The 24,855-nt window shown below is 44.9% G+C and overlaps 1 protein-coding gene across 1 annotated transcript in view; it reads right to left on the bottom strand.

Annotated features, from left to right (window-relative positions):
- The window catches only part of saraf (store-operated calcium entry-associated regulatory factor), a 32,126-nt gene extending 7,832 nt beyond the window's left edge, over positions 1–24,294 (bottom strand). The window contains exons 1-4 of the mRNA XM_068030409.1: positions 24,090–24,294; positions 21,093–21,271; positions 14,569–14,968; positions 12,166–12,286 (exon numbers count right to left, since the gene is read on the bottom strand). Of these exons, the coding sequence (XP_067886510.1) occupies positions 12,166–12,286; positions 14,569–14,968; positions 21,093–21,271; positions 24,090–24,279 (890 nt within the window). The 5' untranslated portion in view covers positions 24,280–24,294. The remainder of the gene's footprint in view (positions 1–12,165; positions 12,287–14,568; positions 14,969–21,092; positions 21,272–24,089) is intronic.
- Positions 24,295–24,855: the final 561 nt, after the last annotated feature.

Here is a 24,855-nt window from a genome sequence, read left to right as displayed (position 1 = left end):
ATCAAGTCTCATGGCATCAGGTCAAACATGTGCAAGATAACCTCGTACTGATTACCACCTACCGCCCCTCCCTCAGCTGATGACTCAGTACTCCTTCATGTTGAACACCACTTGGAGGAAGCACTGAGGGTGGCAAGGGCACAAAATGTACTCTGGGTGGGGGACTTCAATGTCCATCAACAAGAGTGGCTCGGTAGCACCACCACTGATCGAGCTGGCCGAGTCCTAAAGGGCATAGCTGCTAGACTGGATCTGCGGCAGGTGGTGAGGGAACCAACACGAGGGAAAAACATACTTGACCTCGTCCTCACCAATCTGCCTGCCGCAGATGCTTCTGTCCATGACTGTATTGGTAGGAGTGACCACCGCACAGTCCTTGTGGAGACAAAGTCCCGCCTTCACATTGAGGATATCGTCCATCGTGTTGTGTGGCACTACCACCGTGCTAAATGGGATCGATTTCCAACAGATCTAGCAATGCAAAACTGGGCATCCATGAAGCGCTGAGGGCCATCAGCAGCAGCAGAATTGTACTCAACCACAATCTGTAGCCTCATGGCCTGGCATATCCCCCACTCTACCATTACCATCAAGCCAGGAGACCAACGATGGTTCAATGAAGAGTGCAGGAGGGCATGCCAGGAGCAGCAACAGGCATACCTCAAAATGAGGTGTCAACCTGGTGAAGCTACAACCCAGGACTATCTGCATGCCAAACTGCATAAGCAGCATGCGATAGACAGAGCTAAGCGATCCCATAACCAACGGATCAGATCTAAGCTCTGTAGTCCTGCCACATCCAGCCGTGAATGGTGGTGGATAATTAAACAACTAACTGGAGGAAGTGGCTCCATAAATATCTCCACCCTCAATGATGGGGGAGCCCAGCACATTAGTGCGAAAGATAAGGCTGAAGCATTTGCAACAATCTTCAGCCAGAAGTGCCGAGTTGATGATCCATCTCGGCCTCCTCCTGAAGTCCCCAGCATCACAGATGCCAGACTTCAGCCAATTCGATTCACTCCGCGTGATATCAAGAAACGACTGAAGGCACTGGATACTGCAAAAGCTATGGACCCTGACAATATTCCGGCAATAGGACTGAAGACCTGTGCTCCAGATCCTGCCGCGCCCCTAGCCAAGCTGTTCCAGTACAGCTACAACACTGGCATCTATCCTGCAATGTGGAAAATTGCCCAGGTATGTCCTGTACACAAAAAGCAGGACAAGTCCAACCCGGCCAATTACCGCTCCATCAGCCTACTCTGAATCATCAGTAAAGTGATGGAAGGTATCATCAACAGTGCCATAAAGCGGCGCTTGCTTAGCAATAAGCTGCTCAGTGACGCTCAGTTTGGGTTCCGCCAGGGCCACTCAGCTCCTGACCTCATTACAGCCTTGGTTCAAACATGGACAAAAGAGCTGAACTCCAGAGGTGAGGTGAGAGTGACTGCCCTTGAGAGCATTTGACCGAGTATGGCATCAAGGAGCTCTAGCAAAACTGAGGTCAATGGGAATCAGGGGGAAAACCTTCCGCTGGCTGGAGTCATACCTAGCACAAAGGAAGATGGCTGTGGTTGTTGGAGGTCAATCATCTGAGCTCCAGGACATCACTGCAGGAGGTCCTCAGGGTAGTGTCCAAGGCCCAACCATCTTCAGCTGCTTCATCAATGACCTTCCTTCAATCATAAGGTCAGAAGTGGGGATGTTCGCAGATGATTGCACAATGTTCAGCACCATTCGTGACTCCTCAGATACTGAAGCAGTCCGTGTAGAAATGCAGCAAGACCTGGACAATAACCAGGCTTAGTCTGATAAGTGGCCAGTAACATTTGCGCCACACAACATGCGCCAGGCAATGACCATCTCCAACAAGAGAGAATCTAACCATCTCCCCTTGACATTCAACAGCATTACCATCGCTGAATCCCCCACTATCAACATCCTCGGGGCTACTATTGACCAGAAACTGAACTGGAGTAGCCATATAAATACCGTGGCTACAAGAGCAGGTCAGAGGCTAGGAATCCTGAGGCGACTAACTCACCTCCCGACTCCCCAAAGCCTGTCCACCTTCTACAAGGCACAAGTCAGGAGTGTCATGGAATACTCTCTACTTGCCTGGATGGGTGCAGCTCCAACAACACTCAAGAAGCTCGACACCAATCCGGGACAAAGCAGCCCGCTTGATTGGCACCCCATCTACAAACATTCACTCCCTTCACCACCGACACACAGTGGCAGCAGTGTGCACCATCTACAAGAGGTACCAAGGATCCTTAGACAGCACCTTCCAAACCCGTGACCTCTACCAACTAGAAGGACAAGGGCAGCAAATACATGGAAACACCACCACCTGCAAGTTCCCCTCCAAGTCACACAACATCCTGACTTGGAACTTTGTCACCGTTCCTTCACTGCCGCTGGGTCAAAATCCTGGAACTCCCTTTCTAACAGCACTGTGGGTATACCTACCCCAAGTGGACTGCAGCGGTTCAAGAAGGCAGCTCACCACCACCTTCTCAAGGGCAATTAGGGATGGGTAATAAATGCTGGCCTGTCCAGCATCGCTCACATCCCATGAATGAATTTTTTTTTTTAAATGGCATTCTGACAGCTGCAGGTAGCTCAGACGCGTTCGGTATGCCCTCACTACTGGGTAGGCACGTCTCCTGACATTTGGTCGCTCAAGGGTGACTCTGTGAACTACTCTCCCTCCAGCAGCACGAGGATGCACCGGTGCAGCTTGCTGTACGTTCCCCTGATCATTTGTACTTCTATCACTCATTGAATCACTGTCCTCCTCATCTGATCATCCACCTTCAGAGTGAATAATTCCCATTGTTGAACAGCAGAATAAATGCTTTGACCACAGGTAATAGCTTCCAGCTTTTGTGACCGGCTCACTTCAGCTACTTCCTTTCAGGCAATAACTAATATTAGATGGGTCCCGATCAGCAGTGCATAACATTCAGATTAAACCTTCTGCACAATCTGCAAGTTACACCGCTTGTTAGGACACACAAATAACATCAGCATTAATAAAGTTCAATAAATACATTTTTACCTCCAACTCCCTCATGATTCAATGCCTGCTGCCCTTTTGAACTTGCCGGGTTCCCGACACGCCCCAAGACCCGATTAACGGCTGTAAAATCAGATATGTAGCGTAAAATCTCTGTCAATTGGATTCTGAGGTACCTTAAGTATTTCTCAGTTGATGTTAGTCGGACGGCGAGCGCAAACTCGATCGCGCCCGACTTCCCACACTGGTTAAATTGCGTCAGCACGTAATGATGCCGGGGACCCGGCCCGACGTCATCGCGCGCCATTTTTCCCTCCGCATGACCCCGACGGGACCCGATTCCTACCAGTAAAATTCCGGCCATGATCTTTGTTCTGATACTAGCAAGCCTCTATTTGCAGCCAGGTGCAGGGACCTGGGTGACATATGGACTTCAGAAGCTGAGCTTTCACTGGAAACTAGTCCTCAGCCCCAAATAGAGTCATCTGTCTTTGGTCCATTTTCTGCAGTGAGGTTATAATAGTTAAGCCCTGCGCTTGACTGTTTTGATCACAACTTCCTTTTTACAGGCTAGCTGCAACCTGCAGAAAAGAGTTGCTGGTTGGCAAAATTTTCTAATACAAGCTTTTCCTGTACCTGTAGCCTATTCAAATTATCAGGAGGGGCTCCCATAGGAAAGCTGGGCTTAAAATATGAGAGCTTCAGAGTCCATAATACAGAATTAAATTAGTGAACATTAGAGGCATGTGACTTGCAGGGTGCTCAACTAATTTTATTTTAGGACACAGAAGTGTTTAGCTAAGGGGTATGCAATGGATGTTGATTTGGATTTTCAGAAACTGTCTGATAAGGTGCCACACAGGAGATGTGTTATATATGTGTTATAAGTGATAATGGAGCTGTAAAATATATTCATTAGGCTACAGTTTAAATACCATGTGCAGTTCTGAGCACTAGAGGACGTTTAGAGATTTTGGAATGGTGACAAGGAAGAAGTTATAGTTGTAAAACAGGATTTCACATGGATTTGCAATCGCAGCTTCTCCCTTTTATTTTAAGTTTCAGGGTACAGAGATGATAGGTTAAGGTAAATCTAATGGAGGTTTGTCAAAATTGTGACAAGGTTCAAGAGGGTATTAGCGGGTGAGATTTCAGTACATGCCTGCCCAAGATGGAAACCACTGAACTTTGAACTAAAAGTGACTGCTCTATTGCAGATATCTGCACCTTTAATTAGGTCAATTGATCACCAAATTGATGATATGCTTTAACTGTGTCAATGCTAGTTCTTTACTGGGCTGTGCCTACGTGAACTAATTTGAGGGAAAATTATAGCTATAAGGAAATGTATATCAACAGATGTTCTTTGTTGGAGGAAACAGTAGCAAAATGGTATGTATTCAGATAGCAAAGGAATAGTTCTTGGGTACACCTGAGTAGAGATAATTATTAAGTAACTGGCAAGAGTCAAGTATAAAATTGATGCGCTATCCGCTGTATTTTAAAACAGGACTAGGGAAAAGGAGCTCCACCACAACACATCTGTTCTCTAGGTCAGGTAATGGTGAATGCTTTTTGATACGTAAATAGGTTCTGCTGGATTAATGCCTATTTATTTCCAGTGTCCAAAGTCAGTGATTACACAAGCAATAACTTATATGATCAACAAGAGTAAACGGTGACATTGTTTCTACTAGATAAAGAATCATTAACAGACAGGATTACCATGAGAAGAAAAAGGAAAAAGTTAGAAGAATATTTTCACACAGGGCCATGGGCATATTGAATGCTTTACCATCAGTGATGATTGAGGTACAGACTATAAAGTAATTTAGAAAGTAATTGGATAGATAAGAAGTAATATGACAAATTAGATGAATAAGGTCAGAGTAGGGTATCAGGAAGGAGTTGTTACCTGGGCACTTTGTTCCAGGAGGTAGTCATTCTTCTTTTTTTCTTCTTCTTTGGCCTCCTTATCTCGAGAGACAATGGGTAAGCGCCTGGAGGTGGTCAGTGGTGTGTGGAGGTAGTCATACCCCTTAGATTACGTAGAACTTTAGAGTTGGTCAATGCTCAAGGACAGGAGGGTGTGATTGCAAGTCAGGCAGGTATGGGGATCCAGGGTGCAGTGATGAAGGAGCCTCTGCTCTTCACTTTGAACAACAGGAACAAGGTACTTGCGACCTGTGTGAATGAGAACAAGGACTGCAGGGCAGATGGGCAAAGTGACCATGGTGCAGGAAGCCATTCAAGTGGGGGGGGAGAGTGAAAAGGAATATGGTAGTGATAGCAGACAGTATAGTCAGGGGGATAGATACTGTTCTCTGCAGCTGCATCTGGGAGTTGCGAAAATTGTGTTGCCTGTCTGGTGCCAGGGTTAAAGACAACTCTTCGTGGCTGGAGATGAACTTGGAGTGGGAGAGGAAAGATCTAGTTGTTGTGGTCCATGTAAGAATGAACAACATAGGCAGAACTAGGAATGATGTTGTGCTGTGAGAGTTTGAGGAATTAGGGTCCAAGTTAAAAAGCAGAACGTTAAAGGTAATAATCTTTGGATTGTTACCAGAGCCACATGCCAACTGGCAAAGGATCAAGCAGATTACAAACTTAAACACGTGGCTCAAAGAGTGGTGTGGGAAGAAGGGATTTCGATTCATGGACATGTACCAGTATTGAGGAAAGAGGGAGCTGTTCTGTTGGGATGGGCTCCACTTAAAATGGGCTAGCATCAGCATGCTGGCAAATATTATAACTAGGGCTGTGGATAGTGCTTTAAACTAAAAGGAGAAGGGGTGTGGTCAGGTGAAGGGAGATTTAGAAATCTAAAAGAGAAAAATCGAGGCAACAAGAGCAGTGTAGCAATTTGGGTAAAGACAAGCAGAGTAGGACAGGAAGGGACAGAATGTTTAACAGGTAACCAGTAAATAAGGTCCATGCAAAGAACAATAGCAAAAAAAAATTAAAGGCTTCTTTTCTGAATGTACAAAGCATTCATTTCAGTGACAACACTTCAAAAGTACTTCAGTGGCTGTAAAGCACTTTGAGATGTCCAGTGATCATGAAAAGCGCTATATAAATGCAAATTTTTCTTTTTTTCAACCTGACAGCTACATCACAAACATATTGCACGACACTCACTCACACATTTCCCTATTTCTTGCATAAGATACACAATACGAGACAGCAAGAATTAACGGGAGGGAGAGAGACTTGTCTGCATGTCTTAACCCCAGTGGAAAAAACAGTGCTGGCCATTATGGAAAGGTCCACTGCTGAGGCCAAGGCCAGCAAGGGCTGAAGCGATTGAAGATAAGGGTATCTACATACCAAATCCCCCTTCTCTCATCCCTCAATTGGTTCTGATTTACAAGCTGCAGCTGGTGTAAGTACGCACTTCTTACTTTTTACTCACCCCTCACCACAACCCAACCCTTGTCCCTTTTTCATTTCAGATCCTCAAGAACTGGAACCTGCTCAGGCAGTGGAGGAAGAGCAAGGAGAAAGTGAAGACGAAGGGACATAGTCACTTGACTTCACGGTCACAGCTATCAGCTCAGATACTAACATTGCATGTAATTTAGATAGGATAGGGGCAGGATCTGCATGTGGTGAGACACCAGGCACAAGTGTGCTGGAGCCAGTGCTGGGGGAAAGGATAGCACAGATGTCAGCCAGCCAGAGAGCACACAGAATTTACTCCTCCCTCAAGCAGTTTGTCCTGCTCTGCATGGTCTCTGCTTATTCTTCCAGTCATGATCAATGCCAAGAGCAAGGCTTCCTAGGCTACCGATGTGTGGAAGAAGCTTTTTTTTTAATTTGTTCCTGGGATGTGAGCATTGCTGGCAAGGCCAACATTTGTTGCCCATTCCTAATTGCCCTAGAGAAGGTGGTGGTGAGCTGTCAAAGAACAAAGAACAGTACAGCGCAGGAACAGGCCATTCGGCCCTCCAAGCCTGCGCTGATCTTGATGCCTGCCTAAACTAAAACCTTCTGCACTTCCGGGGACCGTATCCCTCTATTCCCATCCAGTCTTCATGAACTGCTGCAGTCCATGTATGCCCAACAGTGCTGTTAGGGAGGGAGTTCCAGGTTTTTGACCCAGCGACAGTTAAGTAACGACAATATAGTTCCAAGTCAGCATGATGTGTGGTTTGGAGGAGAACTTGCAGGTGGTGGTGTTCCCACACGTATACTGCCCTTGTTCTTCTAAGTAGTAGAGGTCACTGGTTTAGAAGGTGCTGTTGAAGGAGGCTTGATGAGTTGCTGCAGTGCATCTTGTAAATGGTACACACGGCCGGCGCTATGCTGGTGGAGGGAATGAATGTTTAAGGTGGTGGATGGGGTGCCAATCAAGCAGGTTGTTTTGTCCTGCATGGTGTCAAAGTTTTGAGTGTTGTTGGAGCTGCACTCATCCAGGCAAGTGGAGAGTATTCCATCACACTCCTGACTTGTACCTTGTAGATGATCGATAAGCTTTGGGGAGTTAGAAGTTAAGTTACCAGCCTCTGAGCTGTTCTGTAACCCCAGTATTTATATGGCTGTCCAGTTTCTGGTCAGTGGTAACCCTAGGCTGTTGATGGTAGGGGATTCAGAGATGGTAATGCCATTGGACATCAAAGGGAGATGACTTGATTCTCTCTTGTTGGGGATGGTCATTGCTGGCACTTGTGTGGCAGAAATGTTACTTGCGCCTTATCAGCACCAGCCTGTATATTGTCCAGGTCTTGCTGCATGCAGGCACAAACTGCTTCAGTATGAGAAGTCTCGAATGGTACTGAACACTCTGCAGTGAACATCCCCACTTCTGACCTTATGATGGCGAGAAGGTCATTGATGAAGCAGCTGAAGACGGTTGGGCCTAGGACACTACCCTGAGGGACTCCTGCAGTGATGTCCTTGGGCTGAGATGATTGACCTCCAAAAACCACAACTATCTTCCTTTGTGCTAGTTATGAATCCAACCAGTTGAGAGTTTTACCCGATTCCCATCGTTTTCAATTTTGCTAGGGATCCTTGCTCCCACACTCAGTCAAATGCTGCCTTCAAGTCAAAGACAGTCACTCTCGCCTCACCTCTGGAATTCATCTCTTTTGTCCATGTTTAGATCAAGGCTGCAATAAGGTCTGGAGCCGAGTGCCCCTAGCAGATCACAAACTGAGCATCGGTGAGCAGGTTATAGTTGAGTAAGTACTGCTTGATAGCACTCTCAATGACACCTTCCATCACTCTGTTGATGATTGAGAGTAGACTGATGGGGCAGTAATTGGCCAGATTGGATTTGTTCTCCTTTTTGTGGACCACAGATACCTGGGCAATTTTCCACATTGTCAGGTAGATGCCAGTGTTTAAGCTGTACTGGAACAGCTTGGGTAGGGATGCAACGAGTTCTGGAGCTAGCACTACAGCTGGGATGTTGTCAGCGATCATAACCTTTGCTGTATCTAGTGCTTTTAGCTTTTTTTTTGATATCAGGTGGAGTGAATTGAATTGACTGAAGACTGAAATCTCTAACGTGGGGGCCTCAGGAGGAGGCCAAGATAGTTCATCCACTCAGTACCGCTGGCTGAAGATGGCTGCAAATGTTTCAGCCTTGTCTTTTGCACTGATGTGCTGGGCTCCCCCATCATTGAGGATGAGGATGTTTGTGAAGTCTGCTCCTCCGGTTAGTTGTTTTATTGTCCACCACCATTCATGACTGGGTGTGGCAGGACTGCAGAACTATGATCTGATCCATTCGCCTTGCTCTGTCTACCACATGCTGCTTCCCCTGTTTAGCATGCATGTAGTCCTATGTTGTAGCTTCACCAGGTTGGTGCCTCATTTTTAGGTATGCCTGATGCTGCTCCCAGCATGCTCTCCTGTACTCCTCATCGAACAAGAGTTAATTCCTTGGCTTGATGGTAATGGTAGAGTGAGGGATATGCTGGCCATGAGGTTACAGATTGTTGTTGAATACAATTCTGCTGCTGCTGATGGCCCAGTGCCTCATGAATGCCCAGTTTTGAGCTGCTAGATCTGTTATGAGTTTATCCCATTTAGCACAGTAGTAGTGCCACACAACACAATGGAGGATATCCTCAGCGTGAAGACAGGACTTTGTCTCTACAAGGACTATGCAGCGGTCACTCCTACCAAAACTGTCATTAACAGATGCATCTGTGACAGGTAGATTGGTAAGGACAGGGTCAAGTATGTTTTTCCCTCTTGATGGTCTCTCACCATCTGTGCAGGCCCAGTCTGGCAGCCATGTCCTTCAGGACTCGGCCAGCTCAATCAAGAATGATGCCACTCTTGGTGATGGATACTGAAATGCCCTACCAAAGTGCATTATGTGCCCTTGCTAACCTCAAGGCTTCTTCCAAGTGGTGTTCAATATGGAGGGGCACTGATTCATCAGCTGAGGGAGGGCAGTAAGTGGTAATTAGCAGTTTTCCTCATCCATGTTTGAACCCGATGCCATGAAACTTCACGGGGTCTGGAGTCAATATTGAGGACTCCCTGGGCCACTCTCTCTTGACTGTATAATACTGTGCCGCCAACTCTGGTGGGTCTGTCCTGCCGATGAGATAGGACATACCCAGGGGTAGTGAAGGAGTTTGGAACATTGGCTGTAAGGTATGATTCAGTGAGTATGACTATGTCAAGCTATTGTTTGACAAGTCTGTGGAACAGCTCTCCCAATTTTTGCATCCCCAGATATTAGTGAGAAAGACTTTTCTGGGTTGACTGGGTAGGGCATGCCATAGAAAAATTACGGCACAGAAGGAGGCCACTCAGCCCATCATGTCTGCGCGGCTGAAAAAAGTAGCCACCCAATCTAATCACACCTTCCAGCACCTGGTCCATAGCCTTGCACCTAAAGTGCTGTAACCTGCATGTCCAGGAACCTTTTAAAAGAGTTGAGGGTTTCTGCCTCCACCATCAATCCAGGTAGTGAATTCCAGACACCCACCACCCTCTGGATGAAAATGTTTTTCGTAATGTCCCTTCTAATCCTTCTACTAATCACCTTAAATTTGTGCCCCCTGGTAATTGACCTCTCCACTAGGGGAAACGGGTCCTTTCCTGTCTACTCTATCTAGGGCCCTCATAATTTTGTCATTTCTGATGCCTAGATCAATGCTGGGTAGTTCATCCGATTTTATTCTTATTTTTATTGTGTATAAGTCCTGAAGTCACCAAAAAGGTACTTCGGCATCATCCAGACTACTGTAGACTACTGAAACTTCAAAGTAGTATGGAAAAACAACCAACACATACAAAATTGCAGTTACAGCCAAAAGAAATAAACTAGTAATTAATCTGCAAGTAGCCGAAGATCCCTTTGAATAGAACTGCTGGGGGTCCTTCAGACTGTTTAACATTGTGTTCAGCTGTGCGAAGTTAAGAGAGGATGCAGGCTAGAGACTGGAGCTCCAAAATGGTAGCAATGGCGTCAAACCAGCATTACACACCGAATGACTTGATGATCTGTCTGCTCTGCATGTTGCCGGCTCTCGGTAGATGTCCTGCATGCTTCCCATTGGACGTGTGCGTGCACATCGCGGCCACCACCTTTGTTGTTTAAGAGGCCTTGTAGCGCCCAAAAAATGGCGCCATCAGACCCCAATTTAGCTACACCCCACTGCCCCCATATCTTTACTGAGGACTGTCAGATTAGAGACAATTATTTGTACTATAAATGCTGAACAATTATAGCTCGGAAGCAAGAGCACTCTCTGTTGACCTTGAAGAATGCCTTTCTGAGAGATCTAGCGATCTCCATGCCAAGAACTTTACCTCTTGCAATGTGCAATTGATTGTAGCCTAGTTTAATGGGGATTCGCGGTGTCAAGCTACAGCGATGTCATCAAGCCGTCCAAGCAGCTAATCATATTGAAGAATTTTTACAGGCAACCAACCACAAAATGAAAAGCAATAAAGATTGGGATATATACATGGGGTGAAGATAGAAGTTGAAAAACGTCTTGAAAAGCTTGGAAAAACTTAGTTATTTAAAAACTTTGTTTAAAAAATCTAGTAATTAATCATTTAACAACATTCCATATATTCTTTCAGGGATAGGTCAATTTTTCATCAGTATTTCTAACTCAGATCCTCGTTAAAAACCCATTTACACCTTATTGAACAAGGGTTCACTTTTTCTGGAGTTTCCAACAGCGACATGAGAGGAGAAAAAGTTTTTGGTAGATCAATTAATTTCGCAGATTGTTGACTCAAGAGTCCACAGTGCAGCCTGCGGATGACCAGAGAATGACAGACCACAACTTCTTGATTTCCGTGTTCATCTGCACTTGTGCCAACTTCTGAAAATACGATCAGAGGCAAAAAGGGGTAATGGCAGCAAATGCTAACAGTTCGGTGTCAAAAACCCTGCAAATTCTGGGCCTATGACTTTACTAAGGGTTATCACATTATCAGGCCTGTGTCCTCAGTACCTTGCTCTACGGCAGCGAGGCCTGGACAACGTATGCCAGCCAAGAGCGACGTCTCAATTCATTCCATCTTCGCTGCCTTCGGAGAATACTTGGCATCAGGTGGCAGGACTATATCTCCAACACAGAAGTCCTTGAAGCGGCCAACACCCCCAGCTTATACACACTACTGAGTCAGCGGCGATTGAGATGGCTTGGCCATGTGAGCCGCATGGAAGATGGCAGGATCCCCAAAGACACATTGTACAGCGAGCTCGCCACTGGTATCAGACCCACCGGCCGTCCATGTCTCCGTTATAAAGACGTCTGCAAACGCGACATGAAATCGTGTGACATTGATCACAAGTCGTGGGAGTCAGTTGCCAGCATTCGCCAGAGCTGGCGGGCAGCCATAAAGACAGGGCTAAATTGTGGCGAGTCGAAGAGACTTAGTAGTTGGCAGGAAAAAAGACAGAGGCGCAAGGGGAGAGCCAACTGTGCAACAGCCCCAACAAACAAATTTCTCTGCAGCACCTGTGGAAGAGCCTGTCACTCCAGAATTGGCCTTTATAGCCACTCCAGGCGCTGCTTCACAAACCACTGACCACCTCCTGGCGCGTATCCATTGTCTCTCGAGATAAGGAGGCCCAAAAGATCACATTAAAGACAAGAATCCTAAGAAATGTGTTCACATTTATTAAATCTTTAAGGCTGTGAATTAAATACCTTCTGTTGCCAAACAAGTATCCAAGCAAACCACCTGCTCCCACTCCAGTCCAAAATCCAGGTCCTGATCTAGTACTCTGAGGGTGGGCCTCACCACAAAATGTTGCATCTTCTCTGCAACCTGGAAACAAAAATATTTACAGAATATACAATGTGAGAGAACCCATAACGATAAAGCAATATTGGATCTGGCCCCTGTGAATGCGAGGTAGTAATTGGCTGGTTGAAATAAAACATTTGGCATCTAGTGATCATAAAGGTCTTCACTTTAAATTCAAATAAGGACAGGACAGATGATAAAAATAAATCAGATCCCAGGAAATCAGAGTTTAAAGGAGATTCCAAGGATGGGGAATTTTAGTTGCAAGGTTAAGTTGGAAAACTGTGGTTGTTTTCAATGGAACAAAGGAGATTTAATACAAATGTTCAGGTTTATCACAGGCTTAGACAAGTTAGGCAAGGAAAAACTGTTCCCATTAACTAATGGTACAAGGACTAGGGGACACAGATTGAAGGATTTGGGCAAGAGATGCAGTAATATGAGAGGAAGAACTTTTTTTTACACAGAGGGCGGTAATGCCCACAAGGGCAGTGGAATGGAGACAATCAATGACTTCAAAAGGAAACATGATGTCCACTTGAAGGAGATAAACTTGCAGGGCTAGAGCAATCGAGCAGAGAAGCGGGACTGACTGAATAGCTCCATGGAAAGCCGACATGGGCTCGACGGCCAAATGGCTTCCTTCTGCTGCATTAAAGAATTAAAATGGAAGGACTATTTCAAGTGATAAATGGAGGCGGGGGGTGGTTGGTTGGACACAGATAGAAGGCTTTTTTCATTTTTACATTGCACAAACAGATCATACTGAAAAGAAATGAAGGGTCAAACAGCAGAGTAAAATCAATAAGAACATTTGGGGAAAGGAAAGGACATTAAACAAAATCATAAAATGTACTGGGAACAGACAGGATAAGCGCTATAGAATCAAGTCCAAGAAGCTGATTTAATACAATGAGTAATATAGCAAATATAAAGGACAATAATAGATCATCCTTTACAAGGGTATAAACAAACCGAGTCATTTACTCGGTGACATGTGTAGGGAGGGGACATCAGAGGACTGCAAAGTGGTGAGATTATTAAATCATTAAGGAGGCAGGGGAGGACAAGGTGCCCAAATTAAACAAGGTAGAGAAAGGAGACTAAAAACACAATAGCTGATGGGAAATAAAGCTCCAGACTTGGATAGTTTATATCCACTGATATCTTTCAAATTCCATTGAAATCAGCTAATGTCTCAAAGAACTGCAAGGTAGCAAATGTGGCATCCACATGAACACTGGAATGATAGACCTGTAAGCCTTACCACAATTGTGAATTACATGTGCAAGACATTGAAAATTGCATAAGAGATCATCTAGAAGGACAATATCTGATCAGACAGAGCCAGCAAAGACTCAGAAGGGTGTGCCATATTTACTCTCCTTTTTTGAGGGTAGGTAAGACATGATACAGGTGAGAGAAACGGGGACACTGGTATTTTTTGGGTCACTGAAGCCACCAGCTGAATATGCAGAAGAAGTAAAGATAGGACAATGATTTGTAGTCAGAGGAAGAGAGCACAAATCTTCGGAAGTGATGCTGCATTTGTGTGTTGTGCTAATCCAGCCTTATCTGGAATACTGTGTACAATTCTGGTCACTGTGTCATGAAAAAGACATTCAGATATTGGAGAGGGGGCAGTGAAAGGTAACCAGATAGCTGAGATTAAGCACCAGGTTATAAGGAGTAGCTGTCAATATTTAAACCAGAGAAGAGAAGGCTCAGTGGTGATATTATAGAAGTATTCAAGATCCGAGAGGGTATAGACTAGATAAGTGTCAACATATGTAACACAGTCATAGATTATACAACAAAAAGGCATAACCTTAAACCTAAATCTAAACTGTATTTTCATCCTATTTTAACTCAACATATGGATGAACTGGACTGCAAGTGTTATCAGCAAATTCAAGAGAGTTGGATAAATAACTGTTTTGTAAAGGGGCATTTGAGGTAGAGAGATTTTAATTTCCCAGATACTGGGAATGGCTGGATACACTAAAATGTTGTTCAAAATTGAGGGGTTTTAATGAAATAAAGAAACACTATTATTATTGATGGTAAGTCAGCAATTCGAGGATGTGCAGGTAAGATAATCACCAAAGAAGGGACAGATTAGGGGAAATGTTTTTACACAGGAATGTTTGTCAAATACATAATGCCCTATCAAAAAGAGGGATGGAAGCAGAAGCTTTTAAAAAGAAAAATACTTTAAAAGAAAATAATAAATGGATGTAGGGAAAGGGACAGAGAATCGAACTAAATGGATAACTTATTCAGAGAAATACTAGTGAAATTACCTCTGTACTCTGGTTTAAAGCCAGGAGGCGGTGGATGTGCAGAAGGACCTGCACTGTTGAAATTTTGGTCTGGATCATTTTCTCGGGCAAACCCGTTACTGTTCTGTTGGTTTCTCAAACACACCATATACACCAGATAGGCGAGAGCAAACAGTACCAGTACCACCAAAACACTGGACGAATCACTGGAAACCACGGGATATTCATAGCCAGTCGATTGTTGAACGAATCCAGAGCTACCTTTCTTTCTCCGAAGGCCTTCCTCAGTAAGCTCGATGACATATTCCAGTCCACAAGATCCCTTCAAAATATAAGGATCTTCTGGATAGTTATAGCCTTCACAACTGACTGTGATTGGTCCAAATCGATACGCGCTGTCCATGTCCGTCTTGCATTCCCACTGTGTGGGGGATGGGGGAATAGAATTCAATTTTTACAAAACATAAAATAAGGTGGTTAGAAAGTTGCTTGCATCAATTATTATTTTTATTGCTCAGTATAAAAGGGAAATCGCAGCACATTCAGCTCAATGTGCCTGTGTCGGCTTTTTGATAGAGGCATCTAATTAGTCCCACTCCTGTGCTCTTTCCCCATAACCTTGCAATTATTTTCCATTTTCAAGTATATGTCCAAATTCTTTTTGAAAGTTACTATTGAATCTGGTTCCACCATCCTTTCAGGCACTGCATTCCAGATCATTACAACTCAGTGGATAAAAAACATTCTCATCTCCCCCGAGGTTCTTTTTTCCCCTCTATCAAACTGTTGTCCAGGTATTTATTCAACTCCTTCAAATTTTCTATATTAAATACTAAATAAACCACCACTGCCTCCATTTAACAGTCCATACCAAACATTCACCACCCTCTGCATAAAGGAATGACATTAAAACCCGACCTCTAAGTTTGAGGCTGTATCCTCATGTTGCAGAATCTCTGTGTTTAACATATTGCCTTTTTCTCATTCATTCATGGGATGTGGACGTCACTGGTTAAGCCAGCATTTATTGCCCATCCCCAATTGCCCTAGAGAAGGTGGTGGTGAGCTGCCTTCTTGAACCGCTGCAGTCCAAGTGGGGTAGGTACACCCACAGTGCTGTTAGGAAATGAGTTCCAGGATTTTGACCCAGCGACAGTGAAGGAACAGCGATACAGTTCCAAGTCAGGATTGTGTGTGGCTTGGAGGGGAACTTGCAGATGGCGGTGTTCCCATGCATCTGCTGCTCTTGTCCTTCTAGGTGGTAGAGGTCGCGGGTTTGGAAAGTGGAGTTTGAAAGTCAAAGGAGCCTTGGTGCGTTGCTGCAGTGCATCTTGTAGATGGTGCAACCTGTGGCCACTATGCGTCGGTGGTGGAGGGAGTGATGTTTGTGGATGGTGTGCCAATCAAGCAGGCTGCTTTGACCCGGATGGTGTTGAGCTTCTTGAGTGTTGTTGGAGCTGCACCCATCCAGGCAAATGGAGAGTATCCCATCACACTCCTGACTTGTGCCTTGTAGATGGTGGACAAACTTTGAGGAGTCAGGAGGTGAGTTACTCGCCGCAGGATTCCGAGCCTCTGACCTGCTCATGTAGACACAGTATTTATATGGAAACTCCAGTTCAGCTTCTGGTCAATGGTAACCCCCAGGATGTTGATAGTAGGGGATTCAGCGATCATAATGTCATTGAATGTCAAGAGGATATGGTTTGATTCTCTCTTGTTGGAGGTGGTCATTGCCTGGCACGTGTGGCGTGAATGTTATGTGCCACTTATCAGCCCAAGCCTGGATATTGTCCAGGTCTTGCTGCGTTTCTACATGGATTGCTTCAATATCTGAAGAGTTGTGAATGGTGCTGAACATGGTGCAATCATCAGTGAACATCCCCACTTCTGACATTATGATTGAAGGAAGATCATTGATGAAGCAGCTGAAGATGGTTGGGCCTAGGACACTACCCTGAGGAACTCCTGCAGTGATGTCCTGGACTGTGATGACTGACCTCCAACAACCACAACCATCTTCCTTTGCGCTAGGTATGACACGAACTGGCAGAGAGTTTCCCCGATTCCCATTGACTCCAGTTTTGCTAGGGACTCTTGATGCCATATTCAGTCAAATGCTGCCTTGATGTCAAGGGCAGTTACTCTCACCTCACCTCTTGAGTTCAGCTCTTTAGACCATGTTTGGACCAAGGCTGTAATGAGGTCAGGAGCTTGTCTTGTACCCTCTCAGATCCTTAATACTTCACCACTGAGCCTTCTCTTCTCCAGTGTAAACATTCCCAGCTTCTGTAGCCTCTCCTCATAACGCAGGCCCCTAATCTCAGAAATCAGTTGCCCTTCACTGCACCATATCCAATCACAGAATCATTACAGCGCAGAATGAGGCCATTCGGCCCATCGTATCCGCACCGGCTCTCTGAAAGAGCAACTCCCTCAGTTCCATTCCCCTGCCTTCTCCCCATAACCCTGCACATTCTTCCTTTTCATATAACTGTCTAGTTCCCTTTTGAATGCTTCAATTGAATTTGCCTCCACCATGTTCTCAGGTAGCGCATTCCAGACCTTAACCACTCGCTGCATGAAAAAGCTTTTCCTCATGTCACTTTTGTTTCGCTTACCAAATACTTTAAATCTGTGCCCTCTCGTTCTCGATCCTTTCACAAGTGGGAACAATTTCTCTCTATCATGACCCCTCATGATTTTGAACACCTCTATCAAATCACCTCTCAGCCTTCTTTTCTCCAAGGGAAACAGTCCTAACTTCTCCAATCTATCTTCATAACTGAAATTCCTCATCCCTGGAACCATTCTCGTGAATCTTTTCTGTACTCTCCAATGCCCTCACGTCTTCCCTCAACTGTGGCGCCCAGAATTAGACACAATACTCCAGCTGAGGCCGAACTAGTGTCTAACACAAGTTCAACATAACTTCCTTGCTCTTGTACTCTATGCCCCTATTAATAAAGCCCAGGATACTGTATGATTTATTGACCGCTCTTTCAACCTGTCCTGCCACCTTCACTGACTTATGCACATACACACCCAGGTCCCTCTGCTCTTGCACCCCTTTTAGAATTGTAACCTTTATTCTATATTGTCTATCCATGTTCTTCCCACCAAGATGAATCACTTCACATTTCTCTGTATTGAACTTCATCTGCCACCTGTCTGCCCCATTCCACCAACTTGTCTATGTCCTTTTGAAGTTCTACACTATCCTCTTCACAGTTCATAATGCTTCCAAGCTTTGTATCATCTGCAAACTTTGAAATTGTGCCCTGTACACCAAGGTCTAGGTCATTAATATATGCTTGGATCCTGGATCTCTTTCGCAACATGGTGACCAAAGCTGTTCACAGTACTCCAGGTGAGGGTGGACCAGTGTTCTGCACAAACTCAGAACCAATTACTCAGATTTGTACGCTTTTCCTCTCACTGTACAAGACCTGATCCTATCTGCTCTCTTCATCGCTGTCACAGTGACCTATCTTCCAGTGGCCCCCAAATCCATCTACTGTGTTATCACCTGTAGAATAATACATGTAGCTTGTATTGCCACTGTTTATTATCCTTTCCCAATCCACAGCCACATTAAATGATATTTGCCACTCAGCTCCTCAATCTTTCTAGGTCCGTTATTTGATCAGCTTGCTCCCTGTTAGTTGCAATTCCTCTCAGTTTGGTATTATCTGCAGAGTTTGTTTTTGTGCCCATTTCAAAGTCCATTACATATATGCTAAGCAGCAATGGTCCCAGTAGTAATTACCAAAGCACTCAATTAGTTATCATCTTTCATCCAAACAAGGTCTTTGAACAACAATGTTATAGACAATTTTTGATCCAATTAACCAGCACCTATGACCAAATTTCTATGAGGCACTTTAACAGAAGATTTTCTGGATTTTAAATAAACAACTTTCAGAGATCCACTTGTTGACAAGATTTGGTTATCTCCTCAAAAAGAAAACTCCCAAGAGATTCATCAGGCAGAATCTTCTTCCCATAAAGCTATGCTGACTCTTTTCAACAGCTCGAGGTGCTTCATTATTCATTCCTTCAGGATGCCCTCTAATACATTCTCTGCAGTAGATGTCAGGCTGACTAGTCAGTAGTTATCCTTATCTCTTTGCCCCTTTCTGAATATTGGCAGCATGTTCCTTTTGTCTCCTTTCCTCAGCATACAGAATGCAGACTGCCCTCATACATGTCTAATTTCATGAGCTACTTCACTTAACACCTTAGGAAGCAATCTGTTTGGACACAGGGGTTTGTTGTCCTTCATTGCCTTCACCCTGTCCAACAGTTACAGCTGTTTTTCCTCACAATCTCATCATCTTGATCTAGAAATCCTATCTCAACAGTAAGAAGGCTGTCTAGCGTTTCCCATGTGAATACAGAGGCAAAATATTCATTTAGTAAATTTGCCATTCCTTGATCACTTGATATAATGGCTCCAATAGAGTCCTTCAAGGTCCCAGTAATTTTCTAACTGATCACTACAAATATATTTTCTATTCTCAGTGTTCCTGTCCTTACTGCCTGTTTTGACTCTCTTGACCAGTTCCTTATCCTCCTTAACCAGATTCCTGCCCTCCGGTCTACATGGCATTTTTAGTTGATCAATAAGGAAAACAAAGAAACAAATGTACAACAGTCCCCTCGTGAGGAAACACGACTAGTACAATAATTCAAATATAAAGTCTAACTTGAACAAAAGGGAAATTAAGGAAAATAAAGGATAACAGGATATGGATTTTGGGGTCAGTGGTGAACATGCACTTGCCCATACTTTCTGTTGGTTTTTGTACTGGAGGTTCCTATCCAAACGCATCCTCTACAGAGCACCTGGGGACCTGCATACGATAAGGACAAACAACTGTGCATCTCCTTAATCAATCAAACTGAATAATCATTTACGGGCAGCACAGAGTCAAGAATGATGCCGAAACTGCCAGCGTCGCCATCATTACTCCTTTGAAACTGACAGCAACTTCTGGAGTCCACTTACGTGCAACGAAACACAGAAATCCAGAAATTGTTGTCAAGTGATTCTGCGCTTCCCCATTGGGTGCACTGTTGAAATCACCCCAGGCTGCAATCAAGTAGAAATCACTTAACTGATAAAAACCTGCCCTTTATGTTATTCATCTTGCTGTAAAAACCCTTTAAAAAGTTACATCTTGTTGAATGAGATGTAACTGGGTTTTTAAGGTATACTAAGTTCATAATTACTGAACAGCTGCCCTGCCCCTGAAAAACTAATTTTATATTTCTCCGTTATAAATAAATTCACTTTTTTTACTTTTTTTTAAAGTTTATGATATTTCAGCTTCTGTCTCAATCTCATGTGTACGTTCCAAAAGTTTATTTCGATCTCTGTAAAATTTAAATTAAAAGTAAAAAATTCAGTGCATTTAATTTCCTGGGTTGCTGTCTGAGAATAGTGATTTTCTGCTTACTGTGCTTGAAGACATCACTGTTGCTGGACACCTAGAGATCCCTTTCATTTAGTGCCAAATTCAAACTGACATCAGGAAAGTAGAAATGTAAGCTAGAGACTGCTAGATCTTTGTGAGCAGCTTTCTTTGAGGTCAGCAGTTAGCACATTGTTTCACTACTGACCATAACATCCAGGCCATTGAAATCATGTCAAATCAAGTACAGAAATCAAAATAAAGGAACAGAAAGATGGAATTGAGAGAGAGAGGGATAAAGGACAGAAAGAAAGTTTCAAAATATTTTTAAAACCTCCAGCAATAATTAAAAGCTGAAAGATTCCACACTTGTAAAAGTTAATTTTCAATGCCAGAGAGGTTGTTTGGCAGTAATTAAGATTTATCACACTGTTAACCGGGTACTTACTTTGGATTGGGCATTCCCAACTTTTTCTAGTGAGTTTAATCCATAGCTATGAGGCAAGTACAGCACTTTCACACCATTCAATGTGTGAATCGTGAGTCAGATGGCAAGATGCCATTTTCTGGATGCCTTTGGAGGAACAGTGTATCTTGAACAGTAACTTTTTGATCTTAGAGCTTAACTGTGCATTTGCAGTCAGCGGGACTCTCTATTCGATTTCCACATAAATAAATGGTGAGCGCTGTTAGCATCACCATTGTTTCTACTGCAAATCCCAGTTCATCATTATTACTATAGGCATTTATCACCACACTCCATTGCCTGTGACGCACACAATTCACAGAAGCTTTGTACTTCAGCAAAGTCCTTTATTTTCTCCTACACATTTGTCTCTTGGCTGCATTTCTTACCAGATGTGCTCACCATAGCGTACTCCTGAACAGGTTCCATTTTGCCTCTGTACTCCTCCCTATTAAAAGGCTTCCCAGTCTCCACCCTTCAACTCACACCTCATTCCTCAGTTGGCAACATTGATAATTTGTGTAGTCATTCCCTCCTTCTCCAATATGAGCCTGACATTAATCTCCACCTTAATTTGGTTACTATTTCCAGAGTGCATCTCTCACTGTAACCTGAGCCAATGTCATCTGGTCAAATTTGGACTTTAGCATTGAGCTGCATACCTGTACGTCATAACCATCCCAGCCTTTGTTATAACACTGCACCACATGTGGAAAGAAGGCACTGCAACCAGCTGTACCACCAACACACTGCAGCTGGGGCACAGGACTTGTTCTGCGACCAGTGGTATACTGTCCACTATACAGTGTCAAAGTTTGGACTTCTCGGAGAAGAACTCTTTCTGGAGAAGAAAAGAGACATTACACAAATTCTTAACAGCTATTTTCACTTAAGAGTTACTGACTCATATTATTGGACCTTCTCTATTTAACTTCAGACTTGAGAAGGGTGGGTGGGCTGCATTTAGGTGGAAAAGAGAAATAGTGTATGAATAAGAGAAATTAAGGCAAATCGACAAAAATGCTGGGGATTAATGCACTATGAATATAGGACAGTTACTGCAGATCAGGTGGATTATTGCATTCATTGTGAATGCAGAGTGATGAATATAGCTTAGCATAAACATAAGACAACTGATGAAAAATAATTAGCACTGCTCAGCCTAAGCGCTGGACAGTCGGCGGGGCTCAGCGCTCACGCTGGACAGTCGGCTCCATTCAGCGCTCACGCTGGGCAGTCGGCGAAGATCAGCGTGAGCACTTGGCAATCGTCGCCGTTCAGCCTGAGCCCTGGGCAATCGTTGCCGCTCAGCCTCAGCCCTGGGCAGTTGGCGCCGCTCAGCCTGAACACTGGCAGTCGGCTCCACTCAGCGTGAGCACTGGGCAGTCAGTGTGAGCACTGGGCAGTCGGTGCGACTCAGCATATGCGTTGGACAATCGGTGCCGTTCAGCGTGCGTGTTGGGCAATTATCACCTGACTGGCTGACCACTGCACAACTAATGGTGTTGGCTGTGGCTCAGTTGGTAGCACTCTTGCCTCTGAGTCAGAGGTTGTGGGTTCAAGTGCCACTCCACAGAATTGAGCACAAAAATCTAGGCTGACGCTTCAGTGCAGTCCCAAGGGAGTACTGCACTGTTGGATGAGGCATTAAAAGGAGATCCTGTCTGCTCTCTCAGGTGGACACGAAAGATCCCACAGAACCAATTAAGAATAATCAGGGAAGTTCACTGTCAGAGAGGGAGACTGTGAGGTTCTTGAGCAAATTGTCATAGGGAATGGCAAGGTATTGGAGGTTTTGGAAGGCTTAAAAGTGGACAAATCTCCAGGTCTGGATGATTTGTGTCCCAGGATGCTGTGGGAGGCGAGGGTGGAGATTGCAGGGGCTCTGACCCTAATTTTTAATTCCTCTCTGGCCACAGGGGAGGTGCCAGAGGACTGGAGAACAGCTAATGTGGTCCCACTATTTAAGAAAGGTTGTAGAGATAAGCCAGGGAACTACAGACCAGTGAGTCTCACGTCAGTGGTAGGGAAACTATTGAACAAAATTCTGAAGGAGAGAATCTATCACCACTTGGAGAGGCAAAATTTAATTAGGAATAGTCAGCATGGCTTTGTCAGAGGGAGGTCATGCCTAACAAATTTAATTAAATTTTTGAGCAGGTGTGTAGATGAGGGTAGTGCAGTTGATGTAGTTTACATGGATTTCAGCAAAGCCTTTGACAAGGTCCCACATGGGAGACTTATCAAGAAAGCAAATGCACATGACATACAGGGTAATTTGATAAGGTGGATTCAAAATTGTCTTCGCTGTAGGAGTGATTACAGACGGCTGTTTTAGTGACTGGAAGCCAGTGTCCAGTGGTGTACAACAGGGATCTGTGCTGGGTCCCCTATTGTTTGTCATTTATATAAACGGCATAGATGACTATGTGAGGGGTAGGATCAGTAACTTCGCGGATGACACAAAGATTAGCCGAGTGGTTAACAGCGAGGTTGAGTGTCTTGGATTACAGGAAGATATAGACGGGATAGTCAAATGGGCAGAAAAGTGGCAGATGGAATTTAACCCTGAAAAGTGTGAGGGATACACTTTGGAAGGAGTGATGTGACACAGAAGTATTCAATGAATGGCCTGACACTGGGAAGTTCCGAGGAACAAAGGGACCTTGGCGTGTTTGTCCATAGATCTCTGAAGGCAGAAGGGCAGGTTAATACGGTGGTGAAAAAGGCACATGGGACACTTGTCTTTATCAATCGAGGCATAGATTACAAAAGCAGGGAGGTCATGTTGGAGTTGTATAGAACTTTGGTAAGGCCACAGCTGGAGTACTGTGTGCAATTCTGGTCGCCACATTGTAGGAAGGATGTGATTGCACTGGAGGGGGTGCAGAGGCGATTCACCAGGATGGTGCCTGGGATGGAACATTTAAGCTATGAAGAGAGATTGGATAGGCTTGGGTTGTTTTCGCTGGAGCAGAGAAGACTGAGGGGTGACCTGATCGAGGTGTACAAGATTATGAGGGGCAATGACAGGGTGGATAGGGAGCAGCTGTTCCCTTTGGTTGGGTCAATTATGAGGAGACACAAGTTTAAGGTGAGGGGCAGGAGGTTTAAGGGGGATTTGAGGAACAACTTTTTTACCCAGAGGGTGGTGACGGTCCTGGATGAGCACTTGGCACGTCATAACATTCAAGGCTATGGGCCAAGTGCTGGCAAATGGGATTAGGTAGACAGGTCAGGTGTCTTTAATGCATCGGTGCAGACTCGATGGGCCGAAGGGCCTCTTCTGCACTGTATTATTCTGTGATTCTGGTCTGAGCCAATACTTATCCCTTAATCAGCATCACTAAAACAGATAATTTCAACTGTACCTTTATTAACAGACCCCAGACAGGGTCGTTTCAAATAATAGTAGAAATCCAGAACTCTACCCCAGAAAAAAAATTGGTGTCACTAGGCCAAATTGAAAATTGCAACACTGAGATTGATAAGATTTCTGTTTGTCAAGGATATTAAGAGTTCCAGAACCATGGTGGGTAATGGAGTTAGATTACACATCAGCCATGGCCTCTTCCTGGTCCTACGTTCGTTTAATTGACCGGCCCGGGTTTCCTTATCTGCAGGCCCCAAAGCCAGATTGTGACCCCGGCTTGGCCTACCTGAATCGTGCGCTCCCTCCGCCTGCGAGAAAACCTGCAGCAGCCACAGACAGTGACACAGGCCGAACAAAAACATCCTGCCCGCCGCCATCGAGCACCCTGGGCAAAGAGGAACGCATGCGCACTCAGCTTCCGGCCAAGCGCACAATGCAATGACGTCAGAACGGGCGCGGGACTTTGCTGACGTCATTGCGATCAGACACCGCCCATTTCGCTGCCAGGAGGCGCACCGCGAGCTCAAGTGTTCCCGCTCTGTAATCGTCTCTGTCCCTCCTCCGGTCTGCGTTCCCGCTCTGTAATCGTCTCTGTCCCTCCTCCGGTCTGCGTTCCCGCTCTGTAATTGTCTTTGACCCTCCTCCGGTCTGCGTTCCCGCTCTGTAATTGTCTCTGTCCTTCCTATTTGCCCTTGAGGAGGTGGTAGTGAATTGCCTTCTTGAACCACTGCAGTCCATGTGGGGTAGGTACACCCATAGTGCTGTTAGAGAGTTCCAGGATTTTGACCCAGCCATAGTGAAGGACAGTGATATAGTTCCAAGTCAAGATGGTGTGTGACTTGGAGGTGAACCTGCATGTGGTGGTGTTCCCATGCATCTGCTGCCCTTGCCCTTCTACGTGGTAGAGGTTGTGGGTTTGGACAGTGCTATTGAAGGAGACCTGGTGCGTTGCTGCAGTGCATCTTGTAGATGGTACACACTGCTGCCACTGTGCATCGGTGGTGGAGGCGGTGCACGGGGTGCCAGTCAAAGGGGGCTGCTTTGTCCTGGAT

This window comes from Heterodontus francisci, chromosome 4 (genome assembly GCF_036365525.1).
Source record: "Heterodontus francisci isolate sHetFra1 chromosome 4, sHetFra1.hap1, whole genome shotgun sequence".
In the NCBI taxonomy this organism is placed as follows: Eukaryota; Metazoa; Chordata; class Chondrichthyes; order Heterodontiformes; family Heterodontidae; genus Heterodontus; species Heterodontus francisci.
This window is presented reverse-complemented; position numbering and strand designations above follow the sequence as displayed.